Here is a 17,183-nt window from a genome sequence, read left to right as displayed (position 1 = left end):
ATATTCTTGCTTCATTTGTCATAGATTAGTTGACCATAGGTTCATGGGTTCATTTCTAGGCTTCCTATCCTGTTCCATTATCTATATTTCTGTTTTTGTGCCAACACCATACTGTATGGATTACTGTAACCTTGTATAGTCTGAAGTCAGGGAGTCTGATTCTTCAGCTCCATTTTTCTTTCTCAGGGTGAGCACAATATCTTAAAAAAACAAAACAAAACAAAAAAACAACCTCACCAGATGGTCCTAAAGTTCAGCTCGAATTGAGAACCACTGTCTTCTGGCCAGTTGTTTGATTAGATCCCCTCTGCTTTTATATTCACCATGTGTGGGGCCAGCAAAGAGTGCCACTGGTGCCAGGACAAGGTCCAGCCCTCTTAGGAAGATTGGTGTTTTCCTGAACTGCATCGTCATATAGTTATTTAATAAGATTTTTAGGGAGTTCCCATTGCGGCTGAGCAGCTGACGAGTCTGACCAGTATCCATGAGGATACGGGTTCGATCTTTGGCCACACCCAGTGGGTTAAAGGATCTGGTATTGCTGCAAGCAGCAGTGTAGGTCACTGACATGGCTTGGATCTGGCGTTGCTCTGGCATAGGCTAGCAGCTGCAGCCCTGATTTGACCCCTAGCCTGGGAACTTCCATATGCCACAGGAGCGTCCCTAAAAGGATCAAAAAAAAAAAAAAAAAGACTACAACAAAAGTACATAACTATAACTACAGGAGTTCCCATCAGTGGTGCAGTGGAAATGAATCCGACTAGGAACCATGAGGTTTCAGGTTTGATCCCTGGCCTCACTCAGTGTATTAAGGATCCGGTGTTGCAGTGAGATGTGGTGTAGTTTGTAGATGCGGCTCAGATCTGGTGTTGAGGTAGCTGTGGTGTAGGCTGGCAGCTACAGCTCTGATTAGACCCTTAGGCTGGGAACCTCCATATGCCACAGGTGTGACCCTAGAAGACAAAAGATTAAAAAAAAAAAGTGAATAAATACATCTCTGCAGATATGGCTGTCCTGTTAAATTGAGCCAGCCACTAGTTAGCTTTTGAGACTTGACGCAAAGTAATTTTTACCTGTAAGATCAGCCAAAATCATCTTTTTCCTCACTTATCTCTTCTAAATTCTAATGATTTCAGAGGCAAAACTTCTATTTTTTAGGTACACACAAACGATAGAGTATATAAACTCTAACAAAACGATTTCATCTCATTTTCTTTCCTGTAAGAGTCTGTAAGATCTTGTTCTCTGAGCTCTGCAAGTCAAGGATGTTTTTATGGCAGGTGTTAATGTGTACAGTGTAACAAGTAGCTTTTTTCTTTTTTGCAAAGTATTAGATAGAAAGTAACAGCATTTAAGAATATATATTTAACTCAAATAGCAAAATAGTAAGATGTTAATGTTGTATTTTAAAACAGGAAATTGGCTATGCTATCACTTATAAGTAGAATAAATATATGTATTTTTTTATTTTAGGAAAGCAGAACTAGAAGCAGCTATCAGAAAGAAGATTGAGTTTGAGAGAAAAGCTCTATGTATTGTTGAACAGCTTCTAGAGGAGAATATAACAGAAGAATTCCTAAAGGAATGTGTATGTGTTGATAAATTATTATTTTTATCATATAAGATAATGAAATCTAGGTAATATGAAACTTCCCTTGCATTATTGAAGTCTTTGAATCTGTTGTCAGTCAGATGCTATATAATTTGTGCATTTAAAAAATAATCAGGAATTCCTATTGTGGCTCCGTGGAACCAAATCTGACTAGCATCCATGAGGACACAGGTTCTCTCCCTGGCCTTGCTCAGTGAGTTAATCCTGCGTTGCCATGAGCTGTGGTGTAGGCCAGCAGCTGTAACTCCAATTTGACCCCTAGCCTGGGAACCTCCATATGCCACCAGTGTGTCCCTTAAATAAAAATAAATTAATTAAAATAAAATAATCAAAGGTTATGCATTCCTGGCTCTGTAATGACTTCAAGATGCTCTAATGAAAGATGACATGCATGTTTTACCCCTTAGTAGTAGTTCTTTAACCAGTCTGTTAATCTCACTTGATTTTCACTGTTTTGCACTGCTGATCCCCTCATCATTTTTCATGTTCTGTATGTTATTCTACTTTAGTAATAGATCATTATTTTTGTTAATGTTATTTCATTCATTTTGATATTTTAAAAACCTGACATCTGGATCATTTATGGTTTAACACATAACAGGAGAATTATAATCTGTATTACATTTTAGGGGGAGTTTCTTTAATGGCTTTATTGCATAAAAAATTTGAATGCAAATTTCTGTTATGTCTTTATAATCCCTAAGAGAAAAAAGAAATGGAAAATTAAAGCTCAGCACTTTTATTACAGAAATAGTTCTTAAAGCTCAGCACTTTTAATACAGAAATAGTTCTTAGTGTGGCCCAGAGATTTTCCTAAGCAAGAGGAATATAAACATGATAACATTTAAATTCATGTAGGTAACTGCATCAGCATCGCCGTATTCAGTGAGTCTGACAAACCAGAAAAGCATCATTTGAAACAAATACCTTATGTCACACTCAATAGAAAGTACTTCGGTCCCTTTAAAAAACAGAAAAACTAAAAAATAATCTCAAGAACTGAGATTATTTAAACCTGAAGATGTCAAAGAAAAATATTCGGTGTTAGCTTATTACTGTTCCGCACAGTTTTTTCAGAAGATGAAAGATTTTGCACAAATGTTTGTTCAGAAGTCACAGTTACACCTTTGGTATAATTGTGGAAACGAATCTGATTAGCATTCAGGTTTGTATGGTATAGTATACTTGGTATACTTTGTTTTTAAGATTGTGCTTTAAAAATCAGGTGAAGTGGAGGGAGTTCCCATTGTGCTCAGTGAACCCAACATAGTGATCGTGAGGATGCAGATTTGATCCCTGGCCTCCCTCAGTGGGTTAAGGATCCAGTGTTGCTGCAGGTTAAGGACCTGCAGTGTAGGTCACAGGTGTGGTTTGGATCCAGTTTGCTGTGGCTGTGGCATAGGCCTGCAGCTGCGGCTCAACTGGACCCCTAGCCTGGGAATTACCATATGCCTCAGGTGTGGCTGTAAAAAGGAAAAAAAAAAAAAAAAAAAGGTAGGGAGTTCCCATCATGGCTCAGTGGTTAACAAATCCGACTAGGAGCCATGAGGTTTCGGGTTCGATCCCTGGTCTCGCTCAGTGGGTTAAGGGATCCGGTGTTGCCTTGAGTTGTGGTGTAGGTTGCAGATGTGGCTCAGATCTGGCATTGCTGTGGCTCTGGCTTAGGCTGGCAGCTGTAGCTCCGATTAGGCTCCTAGCCTGGGAACCTCCATATGCCACAGGTGCAGCCCTAGAAAAAGACAAAGAAAAAAAAAAGAAAAAAGTTTGAAGTTATATCTTCTTTTATTTGGTTTATTTTTGAGTAATACTTTTTTTTTTGGTCTTTTTAGGGCTGCACCTGTGGCATATGGTGGTTCCCAGGCTAGGGGTCGAATCAGAGCTGTAGTTGCTGGCCTATGCCATAGTCACAGCAATGCCAGATGCAAGCTGCATCTGTGACCTACACAACAGCTCACAACGTCACCAGATCCTTTAACCCACTGAGCCAGGCCAGGGATTGAACCCACATCCTCATGGGTACTGGTCAGGTTCATTACCACCGAGCCACAGTGGGATCTCCTGAATAATGCTTTTTTTTGAAATAAAATACACTATCAGTATTTTCCTTTGTTATAGCGATCACTATAGCATTACTTTTTCCTCCTGCCTCAGAATTATTTCATGAATTTTATAATCTACAAAGACACATAGCAGAAATTTGGGGGGGTTTTGTGAGTTTTTTTAAATAATAGCTAACATTTTTTGAGTATTTACTGTGTGTTGAGAAGCACTTTTCGGAGTGCTTTTCCTTTATTTTCTCCTCTGTTTCTAACATCACACCTGTGAGATAGGTACTGTTCTGATCCCTGTGTTTTCAGATGAGACTGACGAGGCTTAGAGAGCTGATAAATTTTTCCAGTCATCTGATGGGAAATGTCCATGTCATTTCACTGCAGGGGAAGTTCATCACACCTGCTCACTACAGTGACGTCGTGGACGAGCGTTCTATCGTCAGACTCTGCGGCTATCCCTTATGTCAGAAGAAGCTAGGAATTGTAAGTAACTACTTTTTTTTTTAAGATGTAGACTATTAACTTTTATATTTAGCAAAAAAAATTGTGTAGAAAGAGTAACAAATGAAACTGAGGTCATGAACGAATGACATGGGTTAGCCTAAGATAGGCTCCATAGATGACTTAATCTTGGTAACTATAAAGTTCATGTTTATTACTTGAATTTTTTTGTAAGCTGTATTTTCTTTTCTTTAGGTACCAAAACAGAAATACAAAATTTCTACCAGAACCAATAAAGTCTATGATATTACTGAAAGAAAGGTAAGTTTAAAGGCATTTTCAATGTGGCAGTGGATATATAATATTACACTAAATGGGATTCTAAAAATAGGCCTTTAAATTTTCGCCTTGTAGAAAATAGCCATATTAAGAGTTTTTCATTTGTAAATAATTTCATTCAAAATGTTAAAAAAAAGAAGAAGAAGAAGAAAACTCTTCGCTTACACTTAGTTGATATACAGACCTTTAAAAATTAAAGGTGCATATTGGCACAAATTCAGGCAAGTGAATCATAGAACAGAACAGAGAGCCAGAAACAGATGCACTCCTTACATGGACACTGGGTATATGACATCAGGAGTATTTTAGATCAGTGGAGAGAGGATGAGTTTTTAATTTTTTTATTTTTGGGGGTGAAGGAGAAAAAGGTAGCTTTATTGCTTTACCAGGTGAAGGGGGCCACAGCAGGCTAATGTAATGCCTTAAAGACTGTGCCCAAGGATGGATTTTTAGGTACATAGTAGTGGCACAATTAGTTATCCATTCCAAAAAGTGAAAACTCTATCTCTGTGTATATAACAAGCTCACTTTTAGGTAGATTAAGAACCCAAATGTAAAAGACAAACCTTCTCAAAGACATTATGGGAGAATATCTTTATCAACTTCAACGAGAGAGAATTTCTTAAATAAATAGGAAATTATACACCATAGACTAGAAACAATTGAAAATGTTTGCTTATTAGAAGTTTCTAAAAAAGAGTGAAAAGATAAGCTACAAATCAGAAGTTATACTTCTCACATATAACTGCCCACAGATTCATAACTAGAACACATCATCTCTAAAAAAAGGTAAAAAACTTGATTAAAAAATTTTTATGGAAGGAACCTGAATGGTTCATGAATATATGAAGGATGCTCCAGCCTCATCAGTAGTTAGGAAAACAGCAAATAAAAACACACTGAGTTACATTTTTGCAGCCCCTAAAGTAGCAAAATTTTAGAAGTCTGACGATATTAGTAACTCTTTATACTCTGGTCCAATAAGAATTGGTACAATCTTTTTGAGAAGCAGCTTGGCAGAGTCAAATAGGTGGTCAAGTTTACACGGTCTTTGTGGCCATTCTCTTCTTCTTCTGTGTCCACCCTTGTCCGTGTGCACTAACCTAGACGTACATAGTGGGGAGGGTGTGAATGTTCCTCGTAGGGTGAGCAAAATATGTACACACATAGCACGGACTGTTACATGGTCTTAAAAGGGAAGGAAATTTGGGCACAAGCTGCAACTGAATGATCTGAAAACATTATGCTAAGTAAGATAAGGCAGCACAAAAGGCAAAATACTCTACGATTCTACTTATATGAGGTAATGTGTAGTCAAATTTGTAGAGACAGACAGTAGACTTGTGTTTGTCAGTCAGGGGAGGTGGAAATGGGGAGTTATTGTTTAATATGTATAGAGTTTCACTCTTGCAAGATGAAGAGAGTTCTGGAGATGGATGATGGTGACAGTTGCACAACAGTAAGAAAGCACTTAATGCCTCTGAATTGTACAGGTAAAAATGCTTCGATGATAAATTTTGTGTATTATACCACGGTTTTTAATTTAGAAATTATAATTAAAAAAAGGTTCATAGTAACATTGTAATGATAACTAAAAGTTAAAACTCAGCCTTAACAGTAACTAAAGGGTGGAATACTTAGGCATTGACACAGAATACACCGTGTATATATAAATGAAGAAACTGTAGCTACGCAAATGAATCTCAAAAACATAATGTGGAAGAGAGGACTCTAGGAATATGTAACTATATGGTTCCATGTAGATAAAGTTTAAAGGTAAGCAGAACTGAATGATGTATTTTATAGGAAATGTATGTGGGTAGCAAAACTGAAGGAAAGCAAAGGAGTAACGCAGAACCCGTGGTGATAGTGGCTGCCTCTGGGGAACTCGGAGGGAGATGCCATCAGGGAGGGACACGTAGAAGCCTGCGAGGTTCTCTACTTTCCTTCTTACCCTGGCTGGGACATTCAGTGGATTTCATTTTTTTTTCTCTGAACTACATATTTATATTTTATATTCTCTTCTGCATGTAAGGTGTGTTTCACAATAAGAAAAATAATTTGCTAGTTTTTAAATGTTCTTTTCAGTGTTTTTGCAGCAATTTTTGTTATAAAGCATCTAAGCTTTTCCAAGCACAAATTCCTAAAACTCCGGTGTGGGTTCGAGAAGAAGAAAGGTAATTTAAATCATTCCATATACGTTTATTCATGTATTCTAATAATTTCTTTCTGCCTTTTGAGATATGTAGAGAATAGGTCTGATTTTCTTTGGGATGCATTTACTGTATACATTTTAGTTGTGGGGAAATGGTTGTATCTCAAGCAGAACTATTAAGGATTTTACACTTAAAATCAGAAAATTAACTTACAGAAATGTTATTTGCTATTTTAGCTTTAAGCACAAAATCTGAACTTTGCTTTCTGCTATGGTGGCTATTTCTATTAATCCTATTAATGTAATAATCCTGGGGTAAGAACTTTAAATTTTTCCAGAAGATACTGGATTTTGGGAAGCAGCCTAACTCACTGTGTTGTCAGGAAACTATATAGTAAGGTTAAAAAGTTCAGGTTACTAATTCATTTAGTCTTTACTAAAAATTACTGTAATATTTTATAAATTTAAAGAAAGCCAATTTATTTAAAGAGTCATTTTTAGCAGAAAAGTTGATAGACATTCTTGGGATTTTGCCTCTTGAGAAAAGTTTAAATATAACATTTGGAGTTCCCGTCGTGGGTCAGCAGTTAGCGAACCCAACCAGCGTCCATGAGGGCACGGGTTCGATCCCTGGCCTCACTCAGTGGGCCAAGGATCCAGCGTTGCCATGAGCTCTGCAGCCCAGATTCTGTGTTGCTGTGGCTGTGGTGTAGGCCAGCAGCTACAACTCTGATCGAGACCCCTAGCCTGGAAACCTCCATGTGCCACTGGTGCAGCCCTGAAAAGACAAACAAATAAAAAATTAAAATTAAAAAAAATAGCATTTTAGTAGTTGCTGAATTTGAAAGAGAATTTATTACATTTTAGTAGTTGCTGAATTTGAAAGAGAATTTATTACTGAGAAGATGGTATAATAATATTTAAAAGGTAACAAAAATTATTATTATATAATTAAACCATATTGTCTAGAAATTCCAAACAGAGGCTTAAATTAATGAGGTAATGTCTCAAGTAATTTGCTTGGTAATGAACATTATAATGAATAAATAACACAAGGTAGTGTTATTTGGGGTGAAATAGGACTACATAAGACTAAATAAACGTCAAGTCTTATCCGACATGCAAGGTACCGTGACACTGCTGTATGTTCAGTTAGCAGCCGTGGTGCTGTTGACGCCTTCGCCTGCGGACCCAGGCCCGCGTGGTGCAGGATACGTGCTGTAGGCGTCGTGGCCTTTGTGAAAGGCAGTGAGCGTGGTGAGGTCGGAATTGCCCATCATTTCTCCCTGAGTGCGTCTGAGTCTCTTGTTTGGAGGAAAAAAAGAGGTAGCGCTTCTCACGTTTGCCTCTTTTCTTGACATTCCTTGACACCAGAGCTGCCCCTGAAGTCCTGCAGCAGCACCCAGTTCCATTTCCTGTGTTAAGACCAGTGTCTCCTTGAGTCGCTCCCAGCGTGGCCCCCGAATCGCTCTTCTGTACGTGTTGAAGCTCGCCTGCTCGTTTAGCGCAGCTTGCGAACCGCATGATAGGTCACCCTTCCTGCCATCTCTGCTTCCTTCACCTGTAGGTATTGGTACTTCCTTCAGCTGATTTAAAACGGTTCTCCCTTCTAATCTTTTCCCTAAAATCTCATCATCCTAGGTTTAGCACTCTCACTTTTCCCCAAATCATGAAGCTCTGTTGCTTTATATTTGTGGTTCTTGAAATTCTACTTTATCTGTATGCCTTTTCCTACCTCAGTAAAAAAGAAAGATGAAAATGGCCTTGGGTTCCCTACAGTAATCAATTTAATTTACATTTCAAGTGTGTAGCTATGTTCTTACTAACCCAACAGGCTGTGCATGTGTGTGCACGTGTGCACAGACGTGTTTAAAACCCAATCCGTGGGTACATTTCAGTCTCATTGGGACAGCAGAGCAACACACAGAGTGAAACAAACTCACACTTTTTCTCCTGGGGTCCTGCAGTGTAAGTTAGAATAGACCACTGCACAGCGGAAACTGTAAGCAGAGGACAGGAAGCAAACTCCTGGGAGCAGGTGGGCATGGGAAGGAGGTAGTGAGAACATTTGCTCACTGGAGGTAAGGATGTATTTTGGGAAAAAGTACAAAATAATGACAGGCTTGACACCTATCAAGGGGCTTGGCTAAGTTTGGTATGTCTCTAAGTACTGAGGAGCCATCAAGTGTTTTTGAGCAGAATTTAGTCTGGCACTGGTGTAAAAGATGAATTAGAGAAAGGATCATAATGAAAAAACCCTTAAGCGTCCTTAGAAATAATTCAGTCAAACTTCATTATCAAACTGGCTCACAAAAATTAAGTGTATTTCTTAAGCTAGTTATAGATTGTGAACAAGGATGGGGTTCTGTCATTATATTCCTCTTGATTGAAAAGAACCAGCGAGTCAGCTCTAAGTGTACAGCTGTCATATTGCACATAGTGCAGCTGTATTCCTTATTTGTGGGCAGTACTCGTCTGTGTGCAGCCTTACCCGTATTTGTCATGTCTGGAAGCATCAGTGTTCCCTTAATTTCTAAACTCTTGGGGCAGCGATTCTGTCAGTTTATTTCATGAACCCACTAGGGGTCACTGTGCTTCCACCAAGAATGATATTGTCATGTGTGCTAATTAGAAGTCTAGGCTTGAGTATTCTTTAAAAAAGCTTCTCTAGCTATTGTTGATATAAACTACAGAGATGTGGTATTTTAAAGAAAGTCTGTTCACATATGACAAGGGGTATAACGTTCAGAACCTAGAGAGGAAAAATGGCTTTTAATGGCAACATTCAGTGTTTAAAGCAGAGATATTTTTATTAGCTTAGGGTGAGTTGTAATAATAATTAACTCTATAACATCATCATCATTTCAAGTCATGATTTTATTATATTACTATTTTTATTATTTTAAAATAGGAATAAATTCTAAAATCCACTCGGAATTAGGTATTGTAATGACCTCCAAAAATCTTTTTTTTTTATTGCTATTTAGTTGTCATGTAATATTTTGTTAGTTTCAGGTTATTAAATAGTGATTCGACATTTGCATACATTATGGAATGATCATGATAAGTCTAGTATCCGTCTGTTTCTGTACGATGTTATTACAATATTATCGACCGTACTCTTTATGCTATATGTCGTATCTCCAACGCTTATTTTTTTATAACTGGAGGTTTGAACCTCTTAATCCCCTTCACCTATTTTACCCCCCCTCTCTGGCAACTACTTGTTTGATCTCTGTATCTATAGTTGATTCCAAAATTTTTGACTGTTGTAATTATTTTACATTATCTAGTATATACATAGAACTAAAGCAAAAGTTTTATGAAACAATTTTTATCTCACTACATGAAAAGCCTCTGATATTTTCTACTTTGTTGTGTTTTCAGAATGCTGGTTGCAGCCCCCTTAATTGGTTGGTCCTGATCTGCAGATTTAAGAGCACTGTTTTCTTGGATCTAGCTTAGGTTTTTATTTGTTTTACCATAAGAAAGTGTTATCAGCACTCAGTCTCATTTTCCTAATTTTAAAGTACAGTATTGTGTTTAACCCGAGCTCCCCTTAGTTCTAATGTTTTACAGTTCTAAGTCAGTTGCTCCTGCTAGAGTGAAAGTTTTCTAGATAAGGGAATGTCTTATTGGTAAAAAATGATGAAAATTATCAACGTAAGCCTAGGGAAATTTGTACTACCTTGGTGGAAAGTCTGTCTCATTTCAGAGTTGAGAACAATTACTGACTCAAGTAACTTGAACTCTTCAGGCTGTAAAAGATAAAGGTTGATAAAGGATTGAATCAAAGTTTTTATATTATGGAGAAACACCGAGAGTGTTTTGTATTTTACGGTAGTCCAAAACAACCTGAAGTTTACATTTTCAGGGACACCATGATCTTACATATGATTTGGAAATAGGATATTAAAATTGACTTAATTTGGTTTTCTTACATTATTGTGGAAGCTAGTATAATCCTCACCAGATTCTAAAATACTAAAACCTATAGTGCCTTTTAACATTTCTCAGCTATTATTTTGTTCCATAGTAGACTCACCACCTCATTGGTAAAAATGTATAAGTTGATTCAGGGTTTGCTCAGATTCATGAGTTCTCATTCCATGCTTCTGTTGAGGCTTTGGAATCAGAAAGGGTCTTAGAGGTGTTAAAGTCCCTTGCTTGTTGTCATTAGGAAGGGGAAAATACCTGGAGTATATCTTGAATGTCATGGTCAGCAGCAGTGCTTCTCACAGCATGTCTCCTGATGCCCTTGCAGAGACAAAACATTGACCTAGATGGCCTGGGTCATGACGCAGTATGATGCTTTTCCTGTTGTAAGTTAGAAATTTTTCACCCACTTGGTGGCCAGAAACAGACCACACACAGTTTTGTTCCTTGGAGACCACATGTTGGTTTTGGTAGTCTTATAGCTACATTTATAAACCCTGTTTGGTTGACTTTAGACTCTGACAAGTCTTTGAAGGAGGGGAGTTTCTTGAATTGTAACCCAAAAAAATTAGGAGTTAAAACTCAGAAGGAAGGACAAATGTTGAGAATCAAGTTTTGATTTAGCAAATGAAATTGGGGTGAATGGTTAATGCTGACAGAGCTGAAAGCGCCATCATGTGGCCCAGAGAAGGGGGTTTTCACACAGGCTTCTTGGCAACAAACACAGTAGAATCTCAGAGGTGCGGAAGCCAAAAACCTCTGCAGAACAACTTCTATAACCTCTTCCTGGACAGTTAGCTCTCTCGCTTGGTAGACAGAATAAAAACTGTCTGAAACAGGTTTTAACATGTCTCAAATTATATTTGAAAAATTCCTACCATGGGGGGGAATTGTAGCTTACTGCTTCTTTTGGTTTGTGTGTGACATACGCACTCCCACCCCCCACCCCCAGCGTCCCTTGGCCTGTTGGTTCTAGTTTTAGATTTCCTTGGCTAATGGTACAGGTAATCGTCGGACCCATCCTTTCGCGAAGATGATGTGAAATGTTGATGAAGAACCAGCTGGAAGGGGCCTTGTAGCGTGTGGTTACTTGGTTTTAAGTGGAGTTTTGAGCTTGATGGCGACAACGTACACTTGGCAGGGACTCGGAAGGTACTTACTTAGGGTGCAGAGAAGTGGGGCTTTTAGCAGAGACAGCGCTTTATAGAGTGTCGTCTAAAAGGGGCCAGCAAGAAGGAGCACCGTTACTTGCTGTCTTTCTAACACAGCCGACACCCACGACAAAGTTGTATGTTGAACCTTTTGTCCAATACCTCGTTAAGCTCAATGTTAGTTTATCTTGGTGTCAGATACCAGTCTCCCCTTTTCTAAAATGACTTTAATTTTTTCCACTCTGTCTAATCCAGCCTGCCTTTTGTACATCTGGAATCAGGGTATTCAGTTCAGTCATAAAATGTGTAGTGCAGTTTTCTTTATGTGAAGTCAGAAAGATGAAACCAAGGAGAGGAAAATAGTGAAGTTAGCATCTGTGGGGGTTAAGTAATGATGATGCATCTCCTCACAACCTTGGGGTGTCTTTTTTTCTGACTTTAATTAGAGGCAACATGTTAAGAGTTTAGACTTTGTAAAACCTGAATTAAATGTGCTACTTGATACCTGAAATGATCTTAGAAAGGCAGTTAACCTCTCAGAGCTTCAGTTGCCTCATCTGTCAAAATAAAGTTGTAAGTTACATGAGGATTAAATGAGACAGTATGTAAACCACCTACTGGCAGAAAGTGTGGGGAGATGAGAAAGTTCTGGAGAAGAATGGTGATCATTGCCCAGAAATGGGAATGTACTTCATACCGCTGAACTATAGCCAAATTTTTTTCAAATGGTGTATTTTATGTATGTTCTACCACAGTTAAAAAAAAAAAGTTCACCTACCTTAAAATAAGCCCTTAATATATGTTAATTTCCCCCCTCATTAGAAACTGAATTTTGTTTTAATAATTCATGTTTTTCTCAAAATATATCAAGCTGTATAGCCGGAGATTTCTCATAAAACTACTTAACTGTAGTCATGATTTAGAATAATTTTACTTTTCGATTAGCCCTTGATTCAGCCATCCTTGTACCTCATTCGTATTTGGAACTATTCTGCCTCCAAGATCTTGAAATAAGAGCTTCCCGTCTCTGACCACAGCCTCTGTCTCATCTACAGCTCTCGCTCCTGAGTGTGCTCTGTGACCTGGTTTTGACCTCCTGTCTCCGCCTCAGCTCTGTTCTAGGTCGGCAGACCCCGTTAACCTGGTTGTCTTGAGCTCCACAGGCAGCAGCTGCATATCACTCTCTCCAACAGTCCCGGGTTCCTTCTCACTTTTCTCCTCCCCGTGTCCACCTTCCCAAGCCTCAGCCATCCTTTTCTCTCTTTTTTTTTTTTCCATGCTTTGGTTGCTTAAGATGATTGGCTCATGTTCTCAGATAAGACCATCAGCGCTTGAAGTGAGCTATCCCATTTAACGCAGGCCTCGCCACATCCCTGGGGAAACACCTGCTGTTCCTCATTTTGTCCTGATGGCGCTGAGGCCCAGAGAGCTCTAGTGACTCACTCAAGAACATTCAGCTCATGTACGTAGATGTGGGACCTACGCCCAGGTTTGTCTGGGACCCAGGCCTGCACGCTGCATGCTTTTGGCCCTGTCCCAGTCCGTTCTGGGTAGTATCCGCTCTGCGCTCACGTGCTTGTTCTTTGTTTCGTAATGACTATGATTCATGCAGACATTTGCTCCTCTCCTTAACCTTTGAAGCCAACTCCCACCTCATTGTAGCGACAGCCTACGACTGACACCAGCATCCCCTCACCGTCGTTTCCGTCACAAGCTCTGTCGTGTCTCGGCCTCCTCGGTAGGACCCTCTGTTACCGTGCCTTCCCTCCTCGCACCAAGGCCTGCCTTGATGGTTTCTTCCTTAGTTTAGGATTCATTTTCTTCCCCTTTCAAACTCTCCTTTCCTACTGATTCTTTCTTCTCTACTTTTCCTTTTTTCTCCTTTGGCTGCCCCACAGCATATACAGTTCCCAGGCCAGGGTCAGATCTGACCTAAGGGGCAGCTGTGGCAACACCAGATCCTTAACCCACTGTGCCAGGCCGGGGATTGAACTCGCGTCCCAGTGCCCCCAGCTGCCGATCCTATTGCGCCACAGCAGTAACTCCTCCTACTTTAAAAAGGGAGGGAAAACCCTGAACAATGGCCTTTAGATTTAGCAGACCCATGGTAATTGGCGATCTTAGCGAGAGTCATCTCAGTAGAATAATGCATCCACATTTCAGGAGGCAAAGGGTTGAGGACTGAGTAGGAGATAGGGAATTGGAAGTGATGAGCTTAGGCTTCTTTAAAGGAATTTGACAATGAAATAGGGAAGTTCCAGTCGTGGCTCAGTGGTTAACGAATCTGACTGGGAACCAGGAAGTTGTGGATTCCATCCCTGGCCTCGCTCAGTGGGTTAAGGATCCGGCGTTGCCATGAGCCGTGGTGTAGGTCGCAGACGAGGCTCGGATCTGGCGTGGCTGTGGCTCTGGCGTAGGCTGGCAGCTATAGCTCCAATTTGACCCTTAGCTTCCATATGCCAGGGGTGCAGCCCTAAAAAGCAAAAAAAAAAAAAAAATGGGGAAGGATTGTATCGCTCAAGGACAGGGTGGGTTTTTATTTTTTAGAGATAGGCTACATATAAGTATGGTGGCTTAATGAAAGAAAAGAGAAAAGGGGGAGACATTTGTGAGGTAAAACCTCCGAGTAAAATCCAAAGTGTTAGCCTCAAATATCTTCATATACAAACTATTTGGATTTTACACGCCCAGCTGAATCTGAAGCTTTGCTTCATTGGTTCAGCGGGAAGTTTTCCTACTCTAATTTCCTGTAGCAGCTAACTTCTCTCTCATGGTACTTAGCACATATTCTCTTGAATTGTGTGATGCAAGGGTGTAGTTCTTATGAGCCGGGCTTGATTCCTGGCTTTACCACTTACTAGCTGTGGGATTCTTGATTCCTGGCTTTACCACTTACTAGCTGTGGGATTCTTGATTCCTGGCTTTACCACTTACTAGCTGTACTCAGTCTTTGTATCTGTAACATGGGAATGATAATAATAGCTACATCGTTCTTATAAAGATTATTATTTGTAAATCTCTTAAGAACATGCATTTTTCTCCTATTAAATTGTACAGTCCTTAAGAATAGGAACCTGTTCTTAGTATTACTTATCATATCCAGCATATTCCATACGTATAATAGTTCAGAAATTTTTTTTTTTTTTTTGGCCAGCCCCCACAGCATGTGGAAGTTCCCAGACCAGGGATCAAACCTGCGCCCCAGCTCTGGCAATGCCCAATCCTTAACCCACCGCACCACACGGGAACTTCCCAGAATTTTATTTTTGAAAGAATTCATTGAATGATGGAATATGCCCTGTGTTTGCAGGTCATCCATTTAATATAAGAATCCAGTTGAGAATCCCTGTGTCCTCACATGTTTTCTTCCCAACCGTGATCCTCAGACAGGATCAGGTAGGACCAGGTAAATGCCAGACACCGGCAAGATGCAGAACCTTGATCATCTTAGCCGGGAAGACTTGGGCGGGGTGTGGGACGGGAAGAGTGAGAACCACAAATGGAAGTGGCAGGAAGTAGTCAACAGGCAATAAAACCCTCTGTTGTGAGCGTTAGCGTATTATTTGGTCTGCTAAAAAAGCTCCTAATGGGAGTTATAAATATCCCCGGAACAGTCCAGGCGAGTCACTGTCCAAGCAGTGTCATTTGTTTTCTTTGAGCAACACCACACCTAGGTAGCCTCTGTGACTGGAGTTTTCGTGAGTGGGAAGAGGTCGGGAAAACAGGATAATTTGGATGAGTGGGAAAGGACACGCCTTGATTGGCTGAAAGACTAAGGAAGAATTAAAAATAGATTCAATTTTTACTCTCCAGCAACTCACTGCTGATTGCCTTATTTGCCTTTTCTTTCTAAATATTTTTATTATTGGTCTCAGGGAAACCCCTGAACTGCAGGGGAACCTCTAGAGCAGGGTGTATGCCTGAGGTGTGGTACTGAGAGGGTTAATGGAAGCGGCTGCCCTGGTCAGTTAGTAGTGCCTCCTGTAGTTAGGAGAGCATTGGCAAGCATGTCCACTCCCTGCACTGCCTCCTGCGCTTGGACTGAACAGAAGATAATGGATTATCTAGGCAACAGTTATATGATTGATGCTGTGATGTTTAATTACACAGAAAAGTTCCTGCAACTCTATTTTTGATTGGCACCCTTTAAATGTCCTAACTCAAATGACTTCTGGTTCCATCTGTCCATTTAGCTTGACTTTTTTTAATCTAAGTTTTTTATAATACAACCTTCACGGCAGCCCTATTTTTGCCCTTTAAATGAGATTTATGTTCCATGCTTTAGCTTCTTTTTAGTGCACACCTTGTTCCTTGTATTTATTCTTTTTCTATCAATTGATTTTTTTTGAGCAATTTTAGATTCACAGCAAAATGGAGAGGAAGGTACAGAGATTTCCCATAACCCCCTTGCCCACACACATGCATAACCTCCCCCATTATCCATATCCCCCATCAACATGCAGTGTGTTACAATTTATTTTTTATTCTTGCTTTTTAGGGCTGCACCTGTGGCATATGGAGATTCCCAGGCTAGGGGTCGAATCAGAGCTGTAGCCGCCAGCCTGCGCCACAACCACAGCAACGCAGGATTCAAGCCGCGTCTCTGACCTACACCCAGCTCACAGCAAGGCGGGAACCTTAACCCACTGAGCCAGGCCAGGGATCAAACCTTTGTCCTCACAGATGCCAGTCAGTTTGGTTAACTGCTGAGCCACAACGGGAATTCTGGAATTTATTATAATTGATGAAGCTACACTCATATGTCACTGTCACCCACATCCATAGTTCGCATTAGGGTTCACTCATGGTATTGTGCAGTCTGGGGTTTGGACAAACGTATAGTGACTTGAATCTACCATTACGCCATCACACGGAGTAGTTTTATAGCCCTAAAAATCCTCTGCGCTCTACCTGTTCACCTCCTACCCCTCGAACCCCAGTGACTTTTTATCTTTTCCTGCCTCCATAGTTTGATTATTTACAGAATGTCATATAGTTGGACTGACGTTTTTTTTTTTGTTTTTTGTTGTTGTTGTTGTTGTTGCTATTTCTTGGGCCGCTCCCGCGGCATATGGAGATTCCCAGGCTAGGGGTTGAATCGGAGCTGTAGCCACCGGCCTACGCCAGAGCCACAGCAACGCTGGATCCGAGCCGCGTCTGCAACCTACACCACAGCTCACGGCAATGCCGGATCGTTAACCCACTGAGCAAGGGCAGGGACCGAACCCGCAACCTCATGGTTCCTAGTCGGATTCGTTAACCACTGCGCCACGACGGGAACTCCTGGACTAACGTTTTAAACTGGCTTCTTGTTCTTGCTAAAGTGCCTTCAAGTTTCTCCCTGTTTCTTCATAGCATGGTGGCTCATTTCGTTTTAGTGCTGAATAACATTTCATTGTCAGTCTGCCATAGTAATTATCCATTTACCTAGTTAAGGACGTCTTGATTGCCTCCAAGTTTTGGCAGATACGAATAGAGCTGCTGTAAACATAGCATAC

The 17,183-nt window shown here is 40.2% G+C and overlaps 1 protein-coding gene across 1 annotated transcript in view; it reads left to right on the top strand.

Annotated features, from left to right (window-relative positions):
• The window catches only part of RPAP2 (RNA polymerase II associated protein 2), an 82,227-nt gene that overhangs the window by 9,368 nt on the left and 55,676 nt on the right, over positions 1 to 17,183 (top strand). Inside the window, 4 exon segments of the mRNA XM_047785314.1 lie at positions 1,474 to 1,588; positions 4,048 to 4,146; positions 4,360 to 4,425; positions 6,532 to 6,620. Coding sequence (XP_047641270.1) covers positions 1,474 to 1,588; positions 4,048 to 4,146; positions 4,360 to 4,425; positions 6,532 to 6,620 — 369 coding nt within the window.

The sequence above is a fragment of the Phacochoerus africanus genome, chromosome 6 (genome assembly GCF_016906955.1).
Source record: "Phacochoerus africanus isolate WHEZ1 chromosome 6, ROS_Pafr_v1, whole genome shotgun sequence".
Classification (NCBI taxonomy): domain Eukaryota; kingdom Metazoa; phylum Chordata; class Mammalia; order Artiodactyla; family Suidae; genus Phacochoerus; species Phacochoerus africanus.
This window is presented reverse-complemented; position numbering and strand designations above follow the sequence as displayed.